The 24,324-nt window shown below is 38.7% G+C and overlaps 2 protein-coding genes across 5 annotated transcripts; one reads left to right on the forward strand and one right to left on the reverse strand.

Annotated features, from left to right (window-relative positions):
- Positions 1-3,470: 3,470 nt before the first annotated feature.
- LOC103999026 (uncharacterized) lies at positions 3,471-5,309 on the reverse strand. 2 transcript variants are annotated; one of them, XM_009420655.3, is made up of 4 exons: positions 5,152-5,309; positions 4,494-5,046; positions 4,229-4,418; positions 3,471-4,140 (listed from the first exon to the last, which is right to left on the reverse strand). In XM_009420655.3, the coding sequence occupies exons 2-4, from the start codon at positions 4,899-4,901 to the stop codon at positions 3,590-3,592; spliced, it is 1,149 nt and encodes a 382-aa protein (XP_009418930.2). In that variant the 5' UTR covers positions 4,902-5,046; positions 5,152-5,309; the 3' UTR covers positions 3,471-3,589. The 2 variants fall into 2 exon arrangements, with proteins under 2 accessions (XP_009418930.2, XP_064940138.1); XM_065084066.1 differs by having other exon boundaries at positions 4,229-5,046.
- A 4,271-nt stretch (positions 5,310-9,580) lies between these two features.
- Positions 9,581-23,735, forward strand: LOC135593790 (lysine-specific demethylase JMJ31-like). 3 transcript variants are annotated; one of them, XM_065084067.1, is made up of 15 exons: positions 9,581-9,700; positions 9,822-9,899; positions 11,017-11,100; positions 11,232-11,378; positions 11,523-11,591; positions 11,703-11,829; positions 13,726-13,798; positions 13,866-13,982; positions 17,388-17,507; positions 17,744-17,799; positions 18,925-19,008; positions 21,624-21,937; positions 22,822-22,937; positions 23,020-23,113; positions 23,390-23,735. In XM_065084067.1, exons 1-15 carry the CDS (start codon positions 9,602-9,604, stop codon positions 23,447-23,449), a joined length of 1,638 nt encoding a protein of 545 aa, XP_064940139.1. In that variant the 5' UTR covers positions 9,581-9,601; the 3' UTR covers positions 23,450-23,735. The 3 variants fall into 3 exon arrangements, with proteins under 3 accessions (XP_064940139.1, XP_064940140.1, XP_064940141.1); XM_065084068.1 differs by having other exon boundaries at positions 17,744-17,762; positions 18,930-19,008; XM_065084069.1 differs by lacking the exon at positions 11,232-11,378.
- Positions 23,736-24,324: the final 589 nt, after the last annotated feature.

The following is a 24,324-nucleotide window of genomic DNA, read 5'->3' on the forward strand; positions in this document are numbered from 1 at the left end:
AACTGATATGCTTATGAAGCCTCTTCCGGTTTACAAGTTTAAGCAGTACTTAGACTTGGTTGGTGTTCATTGTTGGTGATTGCCCGTTGGGGCTGTTATGAAGAAGGTGGAGCAAGTTTTGTTGGGACATGCCAAGGTGGAGATTTGTTAGTTTGGCAAGTCTCATAGTCCCACATCGGGAAAATCAGGCTTGTTATCTCCTATTGAAGCTATAAATATGGGTCTGAGCTTTGAAGTCAGATGCACCACAAGTGGCACCACAAGAAAAACCTAAGTGTTTACTTTGGGTTTAAGTCCAGTTAAATAGTTTAGGCTTACAGTTTGAGTTTTTCTTGTTTAGTACTTTCGGATGATTTATGGCCTAGGAATATCTTCTTAAGGCATTTGTAATTGTCCCTTTTATAGTAGTGATTTGCTCCTCTTTCGTCCGTGGATGTAGGTCAAGGTTAATTGACCAAACCACGTAAATCTGGTGTTCTTGTCGCTTTTATCTTTTCGCTTTATTGTCTTTGTCGGGTTACCAAAATTATCCTTTAGTAAATTTCCTGGGGTTAGCTGGAGGTGTCTTCTAACTCTCCTACCTTCTTCTCCGGCTAGTAAGTCTGATAATTTTTTATCTAAAACTATATAACAAACAGTAAACTCAAGCATTATAATCTGGACAACAATTAGCTGTATCAAAGTAATGCAGAAAGGTATAGCAGTGAGAGTGATGGAACAATTTTCTGAGACACATGTAAAAACTTAGGGTTAGGGCCACTGAATCATTGCCTCTGTTCATAAGAAGAATGAGCATATATATATGATCAAGGACATCTTCTGCCATGAGTCTCAACTTGTCTGTCTTGAAGTCTTGTACCTTTTGCCTGGAGGTCACTTTGTGGAATGGGTTTTCATCAATCAAATCATTTTGTGGTCATTCATGTAGATAACACTATGATCAGTTCTGAGATGCTTAAAGCTGCAAAGATTAATGGCATCAAGAGACTTAAATCTCCTTTTGGTTCCTGCATTGATTTCATGACTAGCTTGGTGATGATATATAGAACTGAGCCATAACCCACATCAAGTTTTAGTCTTAGCTTTCAGGGAATCTCATCTAATAGAATGATTTCATAGATTTAGACCATCTTCCACAAGAAAATACATAGTTGCAATAGAATGATGAGATTTATCACATTAAGTATCATCTTATAAACATAAATTGCTGCTGATGTTTGTCTTGCAGAACACAAATTGCTTATACTGAGCTGAGCTGAGACACTTTGCTCCTCTGAAATCTTACAAAGAAAGGACTGATGAACTTATGATTATGCTGAAATTTAGATTTAGACACACATATAACTACAAATGTTGATAATTCTATGCTTTGTTTGATTACACTTAAAAGTTCAAAAGAAAGAAAGAAAGAAAATTTTCTAAAAAGAATTCATGCACAAAGGGAAAAATTAAAGGAAAGAAGAAATAAAATCTATATATTTAGGAGATTAGAATCAAAACAATGGTTAACCTGCCTTAGCACCAGAATGATTACCTGAACAAATGTTCATCATTGTTTCTATGCCACAGTCTCCAGAATTTTCTTTCATAGCTGACAAATGCTGCAGAAATGATTACTGAGAATAGTACACTAAGAACAGTATTCTTTTTAGGTAGGAAACCAGGTGAAGCTTTAGGTGTTGCAATTCTTGCTGTTGGCAGGGAATCAAACAATGACAACTTTAGAGCTCTGCTTTCCTTTGCTTTCCATAAGATTTTTGCAGCACTGTCTTCAAAATTGATGAGACTTTAATAAAGGAGGCCCAGAAACTATAATGACCTCAACAACACTGAGGAATGCAAGGATGGCAGAGGGTGGGAAGTTGCTTTCCTGAAAGCAATGCATAATTACTAGTATCATTACTGCTGTTGTTGTTACTCATCTCTATCTTTGCACCAAACCCAAACACATAAATATTAAATCTAATTAAAATACTAATAAATTTTATTAATAATCCAAAGCTGTCTGAAGTTAATTTTTCTGCAAATTTTTATCCTAAGATAATATCCTAAGAATATTTGAAAAAAAATATGATGAAGGCGAAACGTCTCAACGATAAAATAATGTACTAGAAAATGAATTAAAACTTAACTTCATGCGTAAAATTATGATCATAGACCTCAATACATCTCTCTCCTCTTGGAACTAATTTGGGAACATAAAATAATGGTTAAATAAAAAAATTAAAAATCATGAAATTTAATTAATGGATAGAATGTGGATCAAAATAAAATGAAATCAACAATTGGTATCATTTGGGATTAAGAGATGAAAATTTGGAGGCTTTCTTCTTGGAATAATATCTAACAAAAGGCAAGCAACATTTACATTAAACTATGGTGTGCATGGTGTGGCACTGAGCCTTTGAATTGGGAGCCACTGCAACTTTGCTGCAAATCCTCGAAGGCAGGGATGGTTGCCTCCCAACGTCCCAAAGTGAAAGGAAAAGCAGAGTTGCAAGTCTCGAAGTCATAGCAGTCCACAGGAAACAGAGAACCCCTTAGAATATTAGCACAGTGAAAGCCGGAGGCAGCTAAGAAAAGTAGATCCCACGTAGTCCTCATGGCGGTGTCTCTCCTGCCACCACCACTCGAATCGAGACGGCACGAGGCTTCCTTTCCCTTTGCTTTTGTGCTCTCAGAGTTGGGCGTCTCGGGGCTTGGGAGAGAGAGAGAGAGAGAGAGAGAGAGAGAGAGCTTTACTTTGTGTGCCCTTCTTGGTCATGCTCCCCTCGGAGAGACCACCACTGCCATGGCTTCTGCGACCCAAGAAGACAACCCCAAGTTCTACAGGGAATGCTTCGATCAGTACAATAATCTCAGTTGCTGTCACAAAAGCTTACAGCAGAGAAAACTGTGATGAATATTTTATGGATAAGAAGTGCTAAGATGTGTGCATCACTTTCTATATGAAGTCCTTTTCATATATTCTTACACAATCTCTTCATGTTTAGGAAATCAAAACTGTAATAAAACCATGTAATTTTTCCTTCTTTAGATGCCACATTAAAATATTTTGTGATAATTGGTTTGGTCTCATATGATTCATAAGAACATAAAGGTTTTATGGACTTGAATGTTCTGAATTCTTAAAGACACACTGTAACAGCTGAATGTAAAGAGTTTACAGAATTATGATCTTTCATAAATCCTTCTTAAGAGTAATAATCCATCAAGTTTTGTTTCATTAGAACATTAGAGGCAGATATCATCTCCTCAACTCTTACAACTGCAACCATGATCATATATTTCAACTCTAATCTTTCACCATCCTCCAAATAATTTCTAGCATTAGATTTCATGGCAAAATGATTCTTCTTTCCATCTCTTACAAGCATAGTCTGTTCTTTTGCTATGCTCAAATTAATTGTTAGATATTAGGATGTCCAGATTCCATATAATTGCAGTATTCTACAGATGCAGAGTTCCTCTTCTTATCAACTCTCACAAAATCCTTTTATATGGGCAAAAAAAGGGGGCAAAATTATACATATTACTCACTGAACAAAGAAAGAGGAAAAAACGCTTCTTTGCTTTCCTTCGTTTCTCTTTAGAGGACCAGAGCAAGGCCGGTAATGGCCTTAACCCCTGCTGCCGTCGGCCTCGCTGGCGACGGCCGCCATGGCGAAGCTGCCACCTCGGTCTTCTTCTTTGCTACTGCCGTCGCAACAGGGCTGTCATCCCCCAACTTTCCGACGCCGGATTCCTCGAAGTCGCCAGAAAAATGGACGGCCGAGATCGAACAGGGGATTATGCCGCCCCCGCGGCCGCTCTTCACCCCTCCGCTCGCCGACTCCTCCTTGGCTTCCATGGCGGTCGTCCGCTGGTAGGGGGAAAGCCACTTGGCCCTCGTGTACTCGGGCTGCCTCCACGGCGGAACATGGAGGCCCTTCTTCTTCAGGCTCTGCCGCCCCGCTTCCGACGCGAGGGCGACGATCGACTGGAGCCGCTCGGGTCGTCCGACGAACACGGACGGCAGGTGATGGAGGACCGCGCGGTACGACTTGCTGGGCCGCGCCACCTCGAACTCCGATTTGAAGTCCACGTCCACCAGGAGGCGGTCACCGCCGTCGACGACCACGTCGATGTACTCGTACTCCCCTGCCGCGCGATCCACACGTCAAATGGCGATGAAGGAGAGAGGAAAGGATTGGGAAGGTAAGAAATCGGAGGAAAAGTGAAACGATACCGGCCGGGAAGGAGGGACTTTTATCCCACCGTGACTTGCAAATTGCGGCATCGTAGCCGAGGGATCGAAGCCCGTCGACCACCATCCTTCGGCAAACGTCCTTGTTCTTCGAGTTCCTCGCCTTCTCGAGGATCTTTGACGCATCCGCCAAGAGATTTCGCTCCGCTACGCTCGCGCAGGGTACCAAACCCTGCTCAAATTGCCGAGACGCGTTTGAATTCGAGTAGGAAACTCCCAAAATCGAAACTTTCGAGCAAGAAACTACCTCGATTGACTCGGCCGCGTCTCCCGTGGGAGAGGAGGAGCCCGAGGCATCGCCATCGCGGGCATCGAAGCCGTCGTCGGAGCTGTCGTCGAAGCTGGCGTTGAAGCAGTTACAGCGGCCCCGCGGCGGCTTCTCGTGGTTACCATTCTCAATGAAGCTGAGGACCATCGTATCCAAGCACACCGAGCTCGGCTCGACGTCGCCACCGTCCTCCTCCCTCTCCTTCTCCCTCCAGTCTCCGGAGCCAGCGAGCTTCTCGGCCAGGGAGGGCCTCAGGACGCTCGGAAACTGCCGCTCGAGGAGCCGCTTCAGCCTCGACTTGGCCGCGGCCTTCCACGGGTCGCTTCTCGGCGCGAAAGCGATCGCCCCTTCCGAATCGATCGGCCGAACCTTCATCTGGAACGGCATCGCTCAAGCGATCCCGACCAAAACCCCACCTTTCCTCCTCCGCGCACCGCCCCAGTCACGCCATCTCCTACCACTGCCGAACCCTATCAAAAATCGCAGCCTATAACCCGAACACCAGGAAGAAATGACCGAATCCGAGGACCACCTAAAACAAGAAACACAAAAGAACTAATTTTTCGACACGAAGAAGCTGGAAGACGCACTGCGACCAAGAACTCGTTCAGCAGTCAAAAGAACTCCGCCATCTCACCTCACGTCCGCAAGGATTCACCTATTTCAACCACAAAACGGCGATCTCCGAGGTCACCGACGCGATGAGACACTCCCCGTCGATATTCCAGCGAGGGTCGGCGCCAGAGATGCGATTTCCTCCATTGATTCCGGTGACTGAGGTCGAACAGTTCGGGGTCCGAAGGAACGGAGTGGTTTAAAAAGGCATGGAAAAAACCCATCGCTTTTAGCTCCGCTACGTGGCGGACTTCGCCGAGCGGCACGAACTTCCCCTCTGATCATGGCGCGTGTCCATTCTTGGTACTACCGGTGACGCACAACCGTCCACTATGTATAAATGTAAGACGCAAAATGTCCGAAATAGATCTAATCGATGACTTAATTAACTAATTATCCTCCTAATTATCCATAACTTCTCGTTAGACACGTGAGGGGTAGATCAGTAAATCGAGACATGACGCGAATTCCGCGGCTCGGCATTAAATTTCCTTCCGATAATGACACGTGTCTCATCCGTCCGGATGAGGCGGCGCGCAGCCGTCCACCAGATTTTTCATCACGGACACGAAACCTCAGAATATAATAGATTAATGTACCATTTTACCCCTCCATTAACGAGCTTTTTACCAGCATAGCCCACGACACGTGAGGGGCAAATCAGGGAAGCGATCCTGTAGATGTACTCGATTGATGGTATTTCGGTGAATAACGGAAGCGTAGAGGATTGAAACGTCATTATGCTCACTCGTGAATAAAACCGTAACCCGAAGACCGCGATGGTCTTGGCCTTTAGTCATTCACGTTTATAACGTGACTACATAAACCGTTATTTCCAATATAACGTTTTTAAGAGAGTGCGCTCGCTCGTGACCCAAGTCGCGGGCCCGCGGGGTTCACAATCTTTTGTGGTGCTCACGTTCGTAACGTGAGTACGGCAACCGTTATTTCCGACACAGCGGTTTTCTACGCGAGGAGTTGACCGCCACGGGGACGGTGGCACTCTGGCAAATAATGGAACCGTGACTCAAGTCGTGGGAACGGCCTATCTCGACGCGGAGATTCGTGAGGAGTCGAGATTATTCTTTCCGCGTGAGTGCAGGAAAAGAAGAGAGAAGGAGGCGACGCATCGGCATTAACTCCATGTTTGAACTCTTGAGGAAGCTTCGTGTCTTTTCTGGATCGAGAAAGTATGCAGAAACGTACTGTTTGGTGTGATTTGATTTAATAAACGTACTGTTTCAGATTTTTGCAAGAATTGTGATTATTTTTATGATTAATTTGATAGAAATATGGCAGACTCTGTTGATTGATCAAATGTTTGATAATAATGTTATTATTATTATTATGAAAATGAGTGAAATGACAAATAATTGCTCTAAATCTTTAATTAAGTATGATCATATCCTATACCATGAATGGCACACATCATTAGCTAGTTGGATGTGCATTGCTTGCATAAGCATGGAGGTGTATTACTAGCTTGCAGTGTAAGATCAAAAGCCAGAAAGATAGTTTTTGGTAGGGTGATTGACAGAGAAGAATCTGAATCATATTAGACATTTTATCTATGCACCATATAAAAATCAGACATGAGAAGAGAGGACACATGAGTCAAATCTTCTCACCAAAGCCAATTACTTTGACATGAAGAAAGCATTGCAAATAAAGTTAAAAGAAGCAATCTTTTCTATGGCCAAGAGAGAGAGAAAAGCAAAGTGAGAGGGAGCCTTGTGAAAGAGAAATAGGAGTTGAAAGCACTGGCTACACTTGTGTTGGTGTGTACTCCATCTCTAAGGTTAAAACAGGTGTCTAAAGTTCATGAGAGAGGTTACATCCTCAAGTTACTTTTGCTTTAAAGACACTCAGATGCCTCACTTTGATTTCCCCACAAGTCATTCTTGTACTCTTTCTTTGTATTCTTTCAACAAACAGTCAATTGATAAGCTTTTGTTCTACTGGGGAAGGAATGTTGTTACCTTGCTATCTTGAGATGCTCAAGTTTCCCATACATCTTCATCTCTGGACAACCAATTTAATTATTGGTAATACTACTATAGTCTAGTAATTGTAACAAAAGGGTCAACACATTTCTCATAGAGAAGAAATCTTTAATATTGAAGGAATAATTAGTACAAACAACAAAATAGAACATAAAGTCAAGAATAATAAATAGAAGATTTACTTAGTTCCAGACTCTTTACTTATATTCATTCTTCATCATAAAAAAGAAAAAAAATTCCTTCTTAACTCAATTGAAATCCAAATTCAAATCCAAAATCCTCATATATTCCATCAGATTTTCTCTCAAAAAGTTGAATTTCTTTTTTTTTTCTTTCACCTCACCTCCCAAAACCTCAAATTACACATGAAATATATAGATCTATGAATTTCTAATCTTTGAAAATTTTTTTTATCAAGGCAAAAGAATTTTCAAATATGAATTTCTTATTAATTATTCAAATGCATCCTGCCAGTAAACTTATCCTCAAAGCAACTTTTATTCAAGTTTTCCTGCAAATAAACATATTTCTAATTACATGTTTTCATAATGAACTGATTGTCCAGTTGTTACAAGATGGAGATTTGGTTCTTGCAGTGTATATCCCAATTTAAATCAATATATTCCTAAAATTGAAATTATATCATGAACACTTCATCAGTCAAATCTTTTTTTTGACTCCACCAACTATAAATATGATTCTTTATTTAGGTACACCTTGCAGTCACTCATTTTGGCTAGAGATTCTGACAAAAGAATTGGTAGAAATCCTTTTCTATCAACCTGCAATGGGTTTGAGGTAGGTGAGGATTTGCCATCATCAGGCAGGACCTTAATCATGTCAGCCAAAATTCTGCTGTTCACTGAAGTAATTAGCTATCCATCTCCAAGCAGTGAATATATCAATGTTAAAAGTGCTGTAGAACCATTTGTAAGGGAAGATTAGTACTAAACTTTTTCTCTCTGAACAGATACAGCAAACCATCCAATTCCATCTGAAGCAATTAGAAACTTGCAAAGGATTTTAAAAGATGTGGTAGGTGAGATTTTGTAAAACATGATAGTTTAATTTTAGCATCACAAGTCAGCAATAGGGATCTATATTTTATTATATTTATTTTTTAGTACAAATATTAAATGATAAAGATGGGATTTGATCCGATAATTTTACGATAATAGAAAGTTTTTATCATTAAATCTTACAAATTTATTAGATAAGATTTTGAATCTTCGGTCTTTAATAAGTCTAATGCATTATTATCGAGTCAATATTTTAAGTATAAAATAGGAAACTATTAATTTTTTTTTAATGTCTAAATCATTCTTTCTTCCCCTGCTTCTCCCAGTATTTTTCTCTTCCTGCACTTTGCTCCATATCATGTTTGCAAGATCAGCCTCATCCTAAATGCAAAAGATGAGTATGATGAAAACACTTAGTTTGATGCTTTTGCATGAATATAAAGGACAAACATATTATTATTTCTTGAATCTACATACATGCTGCAACAGAAGCAACCCTCAGCTGATCTAACTTTTTTTTGACAGGTGAATATAATTTCTTGTTTCAGGCTGACAATGAAGAGATTAAGTTTGATTTGATGTGCAGGATCTTTGTGAGTATCCATGAAGCTTTTCATTTGAGATTATCTTGACAACATAAAGCTTATTAGATTGTGTGATCTAATCAACAATTTATTAGCAGATAACCCAACCCCTCAAAGAACAAGAGATGATACTGTGTTCATCCTGAAGTGATGGCTTTGAAGCTCCAACAGGAACTGCTCTTGTGAGGCTTCAAGATTCAGCAAATGACAATTAAGTCTCCCTGATTCATCATCTGCATTCTGCAAAGGTGAATTAGAAGCTAAGGTAGAAAAGAATGATTTATCTGATCAAAAATGTAGAGTTAAACTGAGCTTAATTGAGAAATTTGGCATGAATGTCACACAAAAAAAAAAATGAAGAACATAAATCATGAATATAGATAGCCATCAAGACTTAAATATGATGATAATTTGATTTCTGTATCTTTCTTGCACAGGTTATATTTATCAAAATATATATTTAATTAAGTGTTGTTGATCATGAATTGCACATATGTAATGAATGAAATTACTGTGTATATTTGAGTAAATCTCAGCTAAAATAACTTAATTTCCCATCTTTATTTTTTGCAAGTAAAAGAGTTATTAGCTAATTATAATTGTGCACTTCAATTATCGATCAAGTATTTCATACAAAGATAGAATCCGACCCGTCAACCCATTGGGTTGGCTTAAACGGATCGAGTTCCGTCGTTTCCTGTTGCATTGTCATATGCCCGATCCGATAAAGACAAGTTTTTGGAGATATTGGATCCACGCGCAGTTATCGGGTCGGGTCAAGATTGCTTAACGGGTTATAAGATTCAATTACGACCGTCATCTCCGGTTTGTTTTGCACCCCCAAAACCTCGCCCTCCACTCCGACCATGAATCAAATGGAGTCGTCTCTCCGCGTCCGCCGCTTCGAAGGGCTCCCCTCCCCCGACGAGTTCTCCTCCAAGATCGAACCCGCCAATGTTGCCGCGGTACTCGATCTGCCTCCCAATCGTTCTTCCGTAGTTTCCTTCTCGTGTTTTGATTTCAGAACTCTTCCTTTTTCACCTCTTCACGAAAATGATCTCGGTCCTATTTTTGCCCTCTTTGTAGGTCTTTCAAGGCGCTGTTAAGGATTGGAAGGCCATCTCACGGTGGAACCCTTCAGATGGAGGTCTTGACTACTTGGAGGTTAATTCTCTCTTGCTGCTTTGCCATTTCATAACTACTCTCTGTCTCCGAATAAAATCTTGAATATTTTAAAGAAAATTGTCTTTTTTTATTAATATGAACTTCGAGAGGTCAGAATGATTGGAGATGTTTCGGTTTTATGGTTGGGTAATTCTGTCAGTTTGTTGTATAAGATGCGGGTTGGGTGCAAATTACTTGTGTATTCTAGAAAATAGCTGGTACTGACAGCAGATGAATGAACAACACGTTCGGTGATAACTCTGTAATTACAGTATAGGGGTTTGGTTTGTGATAAGAACACAAAGAACTCAGGATAAGTGTTTGTTGGTTGTTGATCTGTTTGCTGATACGATGATTAAGAGTTTAAGAACGTTTAGTTACAACTGGAAGTATCAGATTGGTTCAAGAGGGTCTGTTTGTGTGGATCAGTACCTCCATCAGTATATGTGATCTCAGGCCTCGAGTTGGATGCAAAAATTTATTGCCAAACTAAATTACTGAAACAACTTCTCCAGCACTAATGAAACTTCCAGATGAATGCTGCAGAATAACGGATTCACTTTGATGTGATATTTCGATATGCTAATTCTGAAAATCCATTGTTTTACAATGTTAGGGTGGCATCCTAATGTGTTCATAAATATTGTTGTAAATATTTGATGAGGGAATGTACACTGGCTGGAGTCCTATTGGAAAGACATTTTCTGTGTTTTTCTTACACTTTTAAGGATGTGCCTTCACAAGTTTCACACCTGTAAAAATTATGGGTGACTGCTGAGGGACTCATAGGCAATTTGAATGTAAGTGCTAGATTTTGTGTGAGGCTTTTTTGAAAAAGACTGGATGCCATGGGACGAACAGGTTTTATTATTATCTTGATTGAAATTGCAATCTTTCTTTTCTCAACACTTCAATTGACATGTCACATTTTCTATGTAAACATGGGTAAAATGACCTGTGGGTACTGCCTGCTATGATCTATTTTAGGAGATCCAAAAGTAGATAACAATTTCTAGTAAAGTAGGAACTTTCATGGGCGGCCATCTTTTTTACACGACACTTTATCCTTAGTTCACAATAGTGCAATGTTATGTGAAAGATGGTAAAATAACTGCAGGAAAGTGTTGGGTCTTCTGTCTTAGAGGCTATGCTGTCAAGATCAGGGCAAATTTTCTACGGTGATATTAGAAGTCATGAGAGGGTATGATCCCCCTTCCTTCTCTCTCTCTCAATTGCTTTTTAATATTATAAATCACATATCTCTATGCACATCATGTTCATGGTTTTCACAGACTAGCTTCCTTAGCTTGGCATATCTAAATCTGATTATAGGTACCAATACCGTTCTCTACATTTATTACCTCTTGCAAGAAGCATCTCCAAAATTTGGATGTTGGTAGCTCTTTTGAGGCACAAGTCTGTTCAGAAGATTCAGACTTGGCTAACTCAGATATCCCTGGTGAACTATATGTAGCTCAGGTTGGAACCATGAAATATTTTTAATATGAATCATTTAGCACATGTAGTACAAATGGTTGAAGTTGTTCTGAAATTTCTTTGCAATCATGAATCTAAGAAATAACCTTGTTTATGTGTGACAAAATCAGCTGACTGCATCCGCAGGTTCCCATCATGAACACGGAAAGAAATGAAAGGTGTCCGTTGGAGCCTCTGACAGAAGACATCCAGATGGTTCTGCTCAGCCTTCATTTTCCTTTGTTATTTTCCTAGTATGAGACCAGATCTTTCAGTTAGGATGCATATGGACATATGTAATTGTGGTTGACTTTCTTTGTGATGTAGCCTGCGTTTCTAGGGATCAAAACTTTGGCATCGATTAACTTCTGGATGAATATGGCTCATTCTAGATCAAGCACTCACTATGATCCACACCATAATCTGCTTTGCGTGGTATCTGGTTGCAAAAGAGGTATTATCTTAGTTCATGTTTTCTTACTTGACAAAAATCCTAAATCTGTTCCAATTGGAGGTTTTTTTCTTCTTTACCTTTTTACAACTTTGTGACCATGGTTTATAGCGGTTAAAGTCATTAGTTTTTTCTCCTTTATTGCAATGTAGGTTGAACAATTTGTTTGAGAACTGGTTGAGTAAATAGATTGAGCTGTACTTTAGTAATAGATCTATTAATTGGATGCCAGTGTATGCCTTGATAAATGACATGGAACTAGATAAGCTTATATTTCAAGCCTTTCTGGCATTTCAATTGGTCTGTAGAGTTAAATGGATTACGAACTAGAATTTGCTAAACCTAGTGGGCATGTCTTGCCTTGTGACATTTTTTTTCTAACTTACCATGAAGTTTCTGATAACCATACAATTGTTTTGTCTGGATTTTTCATTTTTGACAGTAGTACATACTGCAAGTACATGTATTACACATCATACTTTAGCTTTGGTAGGATGGACTTTTAAATCATATTGGCTGGTCAATGCACAAACAGTATCGAAGTCAATCTGTGACAGAACATCATGAGGCTAATAACTTTTGACCTGATTTAAAATAAACTTCTGGTTAGATTTATCAGGTGATGGTCTGCCCTAGATCGATATGTACTTTCCACTTCGGGGACATGGATTTTTGGGAGTCACTCAAGCTGAGTGTTTGTTTGTCTGAAGTGACACTTCATGATGTAAAGACTGACAATTTGCTTGTCTTGTTGCACTTCTCTTCATGTTTGATAACTCACACATGCCGTTCTACATGGTTGTAGTGGTCCTTTATTCTTCCCACTGACAAACTTGTGTTTTTGAATGTGTATGCACATAGTGAACACAAACGATGTAATGGTTATCCAGTTAGTTCCTATAGTGGTCTATGGTGTGCATAAGCTAGATTTTTTTTTAAAAAAAAGATGTGAACTCCTTCCATCATCATTTTGTGATATTTTTCCTATATTTTGATCACGGCTTATAATTAGTGCTTGTTATATTTCGATGATCCTGCACACAAGTGGTTAGGTCTCTATATTATAATTGATGGTGCCATCATGCTTCTATCTTCACACTCTATATTTTAATAGTAAACTCAAGGATCGTAATTTCGTATCGTACCGAGCGGTACGCTATGGTATACCACTCGATATATACGTATATATATATATATATATTTATATAATAAATATATAAAAAATAATATAAAATTTTTAAATAAGGATGTGTACGTTGCCTCGGCGATGTCGCCTCCTTTTCTTCTCCTTGTCATGTTAGACGAGGAGAAGACCACGGCGTTCTTCTCCTTGTCATGTTAGACGAGGAGAAGAACGTGGTCTTCTCCTCATCTACGGCGTTCGACAAAGATGTCGAAGGCCGCAGGCATCTTCGGCCTTCGGTGAAGAATGCGGCAAAGGCTGCAAGCTTCTCCAGCCTTCGGCGAAGAAGAAGTCGAGCCGTCGCCTCTTCGTTACCTTATGGATCGGGATCATCGAGGGAGGGCGACGCCGGATCGGAAAGTGTCGAGGTTCTCCCGATTCTCCCTCTTCTTCGAGCGTCTTCTTCCTCTTCTCCCTCGACGCTTCTTCTTCCCTTGTTGCAGCCAGGCTGATACCGCCCGGTAGTGGGCGGTTCGCGTACCGTTCTACTGGCAGACCGGTTTGTACTGCCCAGTACAGACGGTATCATTCGAAATTAAAATCAAGTAAACTTTAACTTTCTTCATGAACTGTTTTGTTGATAAGCTATGTGAGTCATATCTCATTTGGCCATTTGTGTGGCTTAGGTGTACCAGTATGACACGTGATAAATAGTCATTTTATGTTTTAATATAATGTATATTGATTACACCATCTGTCAAACTCTTCCTTCTCAGCTGTCTTATGGCCCCCTTCTGCATGTTCCATATTATACCCGATGCCAGTGTATGGAGAGGCCTCAAACCATAGGTATGATGTTCTTTGATTATACAAGGAAAACTATATAACCACTTAAAATCATCATTTTTCTCTGCAGTGCTGTTAATATAGAGAAGCCTGATTTTTTGGTCCATCCAAGAGCCAAAAACTATGAGGAGCATTCCCAGAAGGTCGTTCTACATCCTGGAGATGCTCTTTTTATTCCTGAAGGATGGTAGGGTAAATTGTTTGTTTGGTTATAATACATTTTCTTACTTGTTACCATAACCTTTTACATTCATCTGTGCTATAGGTTACAATTCTTTGTTTTTGTTTTGCAAGACACGTATGCTTGTTAGTTTATTTTTTTTTCAAGAAACACGGTGCTAACTCAGCAACTTGAGGAACAAACTCTTCTTGGTAACTTTGCATCCTGGCCTACCTGGTTCTTAAAAATAAAAAGATAATAATTCTTAATTGCTATAAAACACTGAAAATATTATTAAAATCTCCAGGAAATTTTTATTTGATATACTAATAGGAGTGCTAATTGTTATTGATTGTTGAAGATTATAGTAAGTTTAGGTTAAAGTTTTGTACTTCTATCTAATGGCAATTGCCATATACTCCTTTTGGGAGCGAGAAAAGTTTATCCTGCAAAATTGACATTGCATGTGTGTGTATGGATGATGTTAGGTTGGTCATGCCCAATGTTTTTAATAGGCGCTTGGGCGAGGTGAGGCCCGATCGCCTCGCACGACCTCTAGGCGACATGATTCACTGAGGTGTTGCCTGGGTGCTCACCCGAGTGAAAGTGGCGTAGCACAAGAAATTAGAAGAGAAAGGACGAGATTGGAAGAGAAAGGGGTCTAGGTGAGGAGGGCACTGAGTTGAAAGCGAATACAATAGAATTGATCAGTGCTCTGTCACAAACGGTCGTCGCGCACCCGCAACAACTCCGTTCAACGAATCATTCGTCGCTCTCACCTACATGTACAGCTACTTGGCAGCCTGTTTTGCTTTGGTTTTGAGTCATTTTGCTTGTAAAAATGTAAGTTCGAACAAGCTGCAGCGTTACAAAGCGACCGCTCACCGAACCGAGCAAAACAGCCCCAAAACAGCCCAAAACAGCTCCGTTTTCGTGTGCCGCGGGCTGATTTCTGGAATCCGCCTCCGCTCACCAAAACGTCAGCCATCTCAGCCCCTTGGAACCCCCCGGGTGGCACAGGGCTGGATGGGGCTTCGGTATAGTACCGGGCGTTGAACACTCTTTCACAAGTTCGCACGTTGCCTTGACGGGAACTTGTGGTCGCGCCCGGGACTCGGTGAGCAGCTGTTTGTGGGCTTGCAGCTATTCGTTCAACCTTCTAAAGCCCTTGTTTTCCCCCTCTCCCTCTTTTCTCTTGTGCACGCAAGGTGCTCGCTGAATTGCTTGTAAAGCTTCCCCTCTTTTCGCGAGACGTCGGGACTTGTCCGTCGCTCGTTCTTTCGAACTAATCAACTTTCTCTTTTACAGGTCCTTCGGGACCTACGAGAGGTTGCAAGTGGGCTGATCTTTGCGAAGCAATATCGCAAGGGCGAAGCGCGACTTAGGCAACGCAAGCTAAGTTCGCGTCTTGGCCGCAAGGGTGCCTCACGCCTTAGGCAATTCCAGCTAAGGCCGTGACAGCTCGGCGGCAAAGACTTGATCTGTGCTTGGTGGTGGATGAGAGGGTAGAAGATGCAATAGATGGGAGGGCAAGTGATCTTGCTGGAAGACGAAAAGATAAGGTTTTGAAGGTGGCGGATGGGAGGGCAGAAGACTCGCTGAAAGATGTGATCTCTCTCTCCCCTCTCTTTCTCTTTCACGATCTACCTTTTCTCACACTCAAGACATGATGCATGATGGACGTGAGAAGTAATTAGTGCTCTGTGAAAAGCAATAAGTAGTGCCCAAGACACGATGCATGATGGACATGAGAAGCAATTAGTGCGCTGAGAAGCAATAAGTAGAGCACTAAGTAGCAATAAGTGGCATAATAAGTAGCGCACTAAGTACTAAATCACAATAAATAGCACTCTTGATTCCAATTCCGTTCTGTCAAGATGCCAATTGACTCATTCATTTCTAAATTTGGGTCAGGAATCACCCTATCAAATGCTATTGAGCTCAAATTATGAGTCAACTCAAGTATAATAGTTAAAGAATCACATTCCGTAATATATATTTCAAGTCGGCTATGGGAACACAATTTGATGTGGTATTTTTATTTTTATGATCATATTTATCTTTTTTTATTTTTAATATATATATTTTATATTTTAATATTCTTGAGCGTATCGCTTTGCTCGGGCAGGCATGTAGCATCTCGAGCGTTTTGGGATCTTGATGCATTTTGGTGCTTAGCACTTTTAAAAACATTGGTCGTGCCATCGTGAGCTCAACCTTCAAAATTCTGAAGCATGCCTCACCCTTTTTACCTATGCATAAAGACATTGGAATAGCCTTCTTATGGTTTTAAACGGGCCTAACCTATTGGCTTAGTTTCCATCTTGACCATGACTTTGAGTGCGCATGTCTATCTCTCTGTATAGATAACATTAATAATATTAATACAGACATATATAAATACACACACACGCACACACACAATTACAAGGATTAAATTGTGGTGAGGATGACATCATTGACCTTCCTTGTAAAATGTATGGGTGGGCATATGCAAGAGTAAGGCGAACAAGATGGAAACCAGCTGTGAAACAAGAGATGTGGAGACTCAGAATAAAAGCCAGTGAGAAATTTTATAGGCAGGGGTCAGGATGCTGCTGATGAAGACAACAATTATTCATATGAATATCGCATGAGAGTATGGGTTTGGGAGAAACAGAAGTGGAGATGTAGGAAAAGTGAGAAGGAAAGAGGAGGTTGATGAGAGCAGAAGGGAAATAAGGCCTGAAGAGGAAACATTTGGGGGTTGTAAATTGATATGTATTAAACGAGACCTGGTCTAGTTGGGTTATTTGGAAATTACTTTTCCCTGATCCAAACTGGCCCAATTGGAGCTGGAAAACTTAATATGAGCTTGCTGAAATTTTGTTAGGTTCTGGTGTCCTTTTCCTTTTCTTTCTTCATATAGGTTTTCGAGTGTCTCAAAAAATAGATCTTTCTTAATGTAGTATCTAGAGTGTATCAAAAAATAAAAAAAAGACACCTTTGATAATCGAGGGGTTAATGAAAAAGATTTGTTGAAATGATCCACACAGAACAATTCTAACCTCAGTATGCATAGTTCTATGGTTCTATTCCTTTATTATGCATATTATAGTATTAAAGGCTTTAAAGCTATAAATTTCAGTATCTATTGTATTTGATTTGACAGTTAATGCTATTGTAAGAATTTATAAAAGCATAAAAGATACAGATAGGTTGCTTTTGCTGACATTAGTTTGACTTTCGGAAGACAAATTGTTGCACTGGTGTAACTTGTGTGATTGTCTTGCTTATTATTCTTGATACAATTTTGGAGGCTCGTTGCTATATTTGTTAGCAAAGAACACTTAGTATAGTTGCTGCCATGATTACGATATGTATTTCTTCTTTGAGTGAACTTGTTCTCTGTGCTTGCTTTATATGTTTCACTGATTAGGAAGATTTTAGCAGGTTTCACCAAGTGGATAGTGATGATTTAACCATAGCAGTAAACTTTTGGTGGAAATCAGACATGATGTCTAACATGTTGGAACACATGGATCCATATTATTTGAGGCGGATATTGAATAGGTATTATGTTGCATTACCCTTTTGAAATGTCTTTTCCTTGCAGTTGCTGTATTTTGTCTGGCATAACCAAACTATATGCATCTTAACCGTTGGTATTCATATCCTAATAAATGTTAATTTTTTCTATTCTTCTGAATGTGCAACTGTTTTTGTGGATATCTAATTAGAGTTTACATCTTTTTTCTCTTCTGTTTGCCTTATGGGATGGCATTTCTATCTTCCTGATGTATAAATAGATTGGTGGAGAAGGAAAAGGTACACATTTTTCAGTTTCAATCATATTATTTTAATGGTAGGAATTTTCTGTTTTGTGGAATCTTTCTGTTTAGCCTCCACTATTACATTTTATACCTAGTCTCTTGTTACTGATAAACTATCCTTTTGTCAGAATAAGAATTATCTAAGTTGACCTTGTGTCTTAGTTACCAAGTCCTTCGAATTTTCTATGCTTTCAGTTATTTGCTTCATCAAATATAGTAATGATTAATTATTGGTCATTAATTAAAAAGGTTGGAGGTAACACTTCAATAAAATGTGAAAAAAGATAAATAGGATGAAAAAGGAAGATAAGAAAAAAATCAAGAAACTCATGGAAGCAAGGTGCTTAAGGCAAAATCAAGCAAATATAAATAATTTAGGTTGAAGATTGTTACTTTAGGCGAATTCCTAGCATATCCTAGCTTGAATCTTGGGCACCATTAAGTGCATAAATATTTAGAATGTTAGGAAAATAATTTAATTTACTTCACTGTTATTAGTCTGAAAAAGTTTTACAATTTAATAGGTTCCTAAATCCACTCACATTTTGGAACTTCTATTCTCATCTCCATGGTTGTACCTTTAGTTTTCTACATCAAAATCTCTGTGACACCATATCTGTATTTTTTTCTAAAGATTTTTAATATGTAGTTTGTGTCTCATGCAATCTTAAACCATGCTAGCAAATGTAATCTGTTGATCAGATGGATCAAATATTTCTTCTTTATGATCAAGTGTCTCTTCTTTGCCCCAAAGACCATCCTTTTAATCTTATAGTTTATGGTTCAATTAGCCTGTATCTGCATTTTGGATGTGAAGTTTCTCAGCAATAAATGTTTTAAGTTTACTACCCACACTTTGCCTTGTTTTAGTGACCACCTCTGTTCTAACTTAACTATAGCTGCATTTTGCCTTATTTATTTAATCACCACCTCCACCCGTAGTAGCTACAACAAATATATCCGAGTCTGCAAACTACATCTTGTTTTCAATGTTTAATGGGCTATATATGAAGATGTTCTGCGAAGCATGTTAGTCTTGTTGATTTGAATATGTGATTTTTTATTGTATTTTTCAATGACTCTTGAACTGATAGGTAACTTATTGAATTTCAGTTGCAATTTAACTATGTAATCTGTTTACATTCTGCTGGGAATAGGACAGAATCAAATGTTACATGAGAGCTTCAGTGGTGGTTCCAAATTTATAGAAAATTATCAACTTGCTGATGATGCCTCAGAAGGTTAGCCTTCCTGAAAAATTTTAGATTGATCCTTGCAACTGCATGACTTTTATGCATCTTTTCATGTTATTGGCCTGTAATGAACACGAGTTTGATGAAGACATGTAGACACTATATTGTCGAGTAGATTATTTTTTATTAATATATAAGTAGTTGAAGATGGAAGCTTCAATTGCTACCTTGGATGTCTAATCAACTCTGAAATTTTAATAGTTGTTTTAATCTGTGTGTGAATTAAAAGTTATCTTAGATTTATGAAATGAGGTGCAGAATGCTCTGGCTTAATATAGTGCCTTATGCCCATGGTGTGGAGTAATAGAACGAGCGTGTATCCAGAATTTATATTCTGATGGTCAACATGAGCATGCCACATGCATGCAGGCCCAGTGATGACACTGTGTATGGCTATGCCTACTGTAGTAGAGTAGTGCTTCAATCCACAGTTCAGCTTGTTGACAGGAACATGTTGGGCCATGCTTTGCTTGTGAATTGAATATTTTACTTCTGGGTCATATTAAGGTCTTTGGAGTTCCATAATATTATTTTGAAAACAACACGAGTTTTTGTATGTGGTTGAACATGCCATTATTGTGTGCCATTTGCATATAAATGAAAAGATTCATATAATGCATTCTGGCCCATGTTGAATGGGCCTTTGTACAATGCAATGACATGTAGACACAATGTCAGTTAGTCACAAAACTAGGGTTCACCATTTCGGGTATCGGACTTGTCTCGGAGATTTATCGGGCCGGTACAATATCGATTTGTACCGATGTACTGACACATGGTAGGCTTGGGCATGCCAACGGGGACTCGGGCGTTCTGCGTCTCGATCGCCAGTTGTACTTGTCCATACCGCCCATGTCGTACCAACTCGGACGGTACAACAAGCCTTGCACAAAATCACGACCTTTTTGTTGATTAACAAGTCTCATGCCTACGCATTCCCAGCACAATTCCTTTCCACGAAATTGAACATCTTTGCTTGCACCTTATGAAGTTATAAATTCCAAAGCTATCATTAACTAAAAATGCTTACAGATATGCTAATAGGTTTCTTGTACATGTAGCATTGACAAGAGAATTGAGGGGTTAAAGAATTGGTCCGGACAAAGTCTTAAGTCCACTAAAGATGTGAGGGTTTTGAGGGAAACAAAGGGTTTTGAAATTGGAAGAATGAGCAGTGTAGATGAATTAAACTTGTAGCAACTATTTAGATGCAATTTTAAAACCAAAAGTAATTTCCAAGCAGTGGTGATTTTTTATCAAGAGTTAGCATTATGTCCATATTGTTGCAAATTAATGAGAGTTAAAGTTATCTTTATCCTTTTATCCATTGCATTTTAAGATAAATGTAATATTGATCACTTTGAATAGGACACTGTTGGATGCAAATACCTTTATCAAGGAACAATTTAAGACGGAACAAATGACTTTCCTAGTTTATTTGAACATATTTTCAGAAAAATAAAAATTATTAGCCCAAATTAAGAATTTTTTTGGGAGATGACAGAAATAGATTTTTCATGTCTAGACTAAGGTTAGAAGTATTGGTTTCAGTTTTAACTATAATTTTTTGCATAGGCTCCAAATTGGTTGATCTCAAGTCAAATTTGGATCAATCAAATCCAAATTAAAAAAATAAATTTGTGGCAGAATCGATCAGAAATAAGTCCAAATTGATCAGATTTTGTTGGAATCAGCTGATTTTGGGAAAAAAAAATGGCTGAATCAAACAATTTTCAGCCAATTTTGGCTAATTTTGGACAATTGAGTCATGAAGTCTTTATCTAATGATTAAATAAAAAGAAAGTAAGGAGGAATGGACATGAGAGGAGAAACAAAAGAGAAGGAAGAGAGAGAGAGAGAGAGGGGAGGACCGAAGTAGGAAGTGGAGGGGGGGGGGGTACTAAAAGAGTGGGGAGAAGATAGAGAGAGAGAGAGAAAATACAATAAATTCGTGCTTGTACATCCTTTATTTTTAGAAATTTTAGAATTTTCTATTTTCAGTTTTCATTGTTAATATTTTTAATTATTTCAGATTGGTTTAGATCTCACCAATCTCATTCGATTGGTCTGGTCGATATTGATTCTATTGTTGCTGGCTAATTGTGACTCCAATTTTGATTTTGTATCGGGTGATGAGATGCTTTTTCTTTTAATAAAATAAATAATTAGGTGTCTTATTTCATTGCTCATATAAAGATCATTTCCTCAATGCACGTAGTTGCAAACATAGGATAACATGGTTGTTGGGGAAAAAATAGTTATCACTTAGCGAATACTGAGTTGCGATAATCTCCTACACTGGCACCCACCCATTTATTTACTTGTACAAGCAGCTAAATCAAATGAAACACTTATATTACATGCACAAGCAAACTTACAAATCTTACTACAGAACAACTGCACTTGAAATGCAACTGCAGAATTGTTTTTCTTTGGATACCAGGATTTCCTTTCATAGAATTAGGATATTTATGGAAATCTAGCAAATAGCTTCTGGTGTAGGATTCTTGATGATTCAGTATGCTGATGTATAATCTGTCCCATGTTTAATCTGTTATTACATTTCCTCATGCAATATGATTCTCTTGTAATAACTTGATCAGACAATCATGAAATGGATCGTTGTAAGCTGAGAGATACTACAGAAGAAAATAGCAGGAGGCATGGAATCTTGCAGCAGCTGGAACCCTTTGCACTTCATGTGCTATATGAACTTGTCTCTTTAGTTCATAATACTATTAGTGTTGATAATCAAAATGGATCTACTGAGTCCACTTCAAAAGATTCGTCTAGTCCAGATGTTGAAAAGGAGCAGATAGTGAAAGATAATCCACCCTTGTCAGAAATTGACACAGTTGCAAACATCCTTTTGGCTGTTGAACCACTTGTGCTCCGAAATATTCTGCTGGGAATGGTGGTAAGCATATACTTTGCTTATATTTCAAAGGCATTAAATGTGATTGACATAAGTTGCCTTATAAGCATATCAATGAGAAAATTTGTTAGTCTGAACTGTATTCTTATAATGTTGCATTAGATTGGTCAAGTAAGCAAGCAAGCACAAATGATGAACTGGAGTAGTGCATTTTATTTCAAGTACTTTATTTCCAGGCACCAATTATGAAATAAGTTGATGTAACAAGATAATTTCTTGAGATCATCTTGATTGTAGGAACAAAAGTGCCCTAGATCATCTTCTATAACAGAAGTTTATCATCTTGAGATAATCTTTTATAACAAAATTCACATCCTTGAAATGTGAAGATGAAAAGATGCAGTTCAAGAAACTAAATCTGCAAAATAGTCCTGATCCTCTACCTTAGGGACAAGGTGGATCTGAGAGACATGGAGTTGTTACGATCCAATCTAGGGACATGTGGCAATTCGTTTGTGAGCAAGTTGGCGTTCAGACCATAACATTTTAAGCTAGGCTATATTATTTGTTCAAAAAATTGCTTACTTGTTATTTATCTGAATTGATTTTGAGTGTATCATCCTTTTCATTAACTGTTTTCAAGGAGACAATATAGAAACCATTACCTACTAGCTATCTAGAAGGGTTATTGGTTCTTCTTTCATTCAGTGTAAGGCTTTTTGCTAAATTATCACAATAGAAATTACTTGTTTTTGCAAGTGAGTCACCGACGATTAGCCCTACTGGAGGGAAATAAAAAAGTTACTGTAGTCCTACTTGAGGGAAATACAAGTTACTGTTGGCTTTGCTATCATACTATTACAACGTTCTAACAGCCTACATTATCAGTCTAAATTGAACTAATAGAGAATCCACTCTTCTTTTAGCACCACTTTCCAAGGACATTGGAAGCCCTTATCTTGCACATGCTTTCACCAAAGGGAGCAGAAGTTCTGACGAGGAAGTTTGATGAGATGGATCAACAAATCATGAAAGAAGAACAGTGAGCGGATCCTAACTTCTTTTTTCATAGACATGCAACTTGAGAGATGAATTTCTTATTGCCTCCCTTCTGTTGTATCCAGGTGTGAGTTTTACCGTCAATTTTATGGTGTTTTCGATGACCAGTTTGCTGCAATGGACGCAATATTGAATGGGAAAGAATTATTTGCTCTTCAGGTACTTGATTTTCTGCAGTAGTGATGTATCCATTCTGTGAACCGTCTTCTTTGAGCTAAATATTTAGCGCAGGCATTGTGCCTATCTAACACTAATAGAAATCAGCTGATATGATGAGCTTTGATGCCATCAGCTTTTTTCCCTAGGGAAGATTTTTTCTGCATGGATACGATAGCTTTCTTTTCCTTTTATTCAGAAAAGAAAGTGTCATGCGCATAAGAGAGACTACCAAGGTTGCATTGCTTTGCTAATAATAATCATGGAACTGCATTGCAGGCATTCAAGAATGTGCTGGATAAGTACCTTGGGGCACATCCTGACCAGCGAAATAGTTGACGGAGCTAAAGCCATATCCTGACCAGCGAAATAGTTGACGGAGCTAAAGCCGTCCGAATTCAAGATCAAGCTCTGAAAAAACTTAGGAAAGGTTCCATCCTTGCCAGTGGATCATTCGAGAATGTCGAGGTTAAAAGCCCGTGCTCAACTAGAGATGAGTAGTTTATGATGTAACTTATCAAGTAAGAAAAAAAGAAAAAGAAAAACTGTTTTGATTAAAAGTTACATTATTTATTTCCAATTGTTAAAATTTGATATAGATTTGCATCTTTTGTTTATCACTCAAGTTCTTGGTATTTGTGATAACCAACCAACCCACCCAGTTCAAAGTATTTATCATGACAAGCTGTGAGCAATCTTTATTTTACTTGTATGTAACGTCTATCACTCTAGTTTTTCTTATCAATTTGCACCGTACTCTTGAATTCAATTTGGGAATTTGAGTTTTTCTTCTTCTGACAGTTTGAAGTATTTGGGTAATCCTATTCATAACATGTATCGATCAAGTGTTTGTTTTCCTCTCTCTCTCTCTCTCTCTCTCTTTTCTTCATGTGGTAATCTCATCGTAGGTAAGCTTTTTTTAATTTATTTTTCTATTGCTGTGTTTGGGGGAGAATGTGATCTGCCAGCGGTGCGAGTGGGATCTGTTGAAAAGGATTGCAAAGGATTGATGTAATTGTCGACAAATCACAGTGAAATCGACAATTAACTTGAAAAGAGTCACAAGAAGGCTCAGCAAACCCCTTTGTGACACCACATCACCATTATTTGTGTCGATACTTAACAACACAAATGTGACTTTGAACTCATGACTTTGAACTCATGATACTTAACAACAGCATTAGAAAGTATTCAAAGTTCGTTCGTTCTTGATG

This window comes from Musa acuminata, chromosome BXJ1-9 (assembly GCF_036884655.1).
Source record: "Musa acuminata AAA Group cultivar baxijiao chromosome BXJ1-9, Cavendish_Baxijiao_AAA, whole genome shotgun sequence".
NCBI lineage: Eukaryota > Viridiplantae > Streptophyta > Magnoliopsida > Zingiberales > Musaceae > Musa > Musa acuminata.

What these genes read in the sequence shown, in the direction of transcription:
- LOC103999026 (XM_065084066.1), bottom strand. Translation starts at nt 4,901, where the DNA reads ATGCCGTTCCAGATGAAGGTTCGGCCGATCGATTCGGAAGGGGCGATC. An exon ending in AAGTCCCTCCTTCCCGGCCG is followed by an intron (nt 4,141 to 4,228) that starts GTATCGTTTCAC and finishes ATCGCGCGGCAG; the next exon opens with GGGAGTACGAGTACATCGAC.
- LOC135593790 (XM_065084067.1), top strand. Translation starts at nt 9,602, where the DNA reads ATGAATCAAATGGAGTCGTCTCTCCGCGTCCGCCGCTTCGAAGGGCTC. An exon ending in TGACAGAAGACATCCAGATG is followed by an intron (nt 11,592 to 11,702) that starts GTTCTGCTCAGC and finishes TTTGTGATGTAG; the next exon opens with CCTGCGTTTCTAGGGATCAA. An exon ending in CTTTTTATTCCTGAAGGATG is followed by an intron (nt 13,983 to 17,387) that starts GTAGGGTAAATT and finishes AGATTTTAGCAG; the next exon opens with GTTTCACCAAGTGGATAGTG.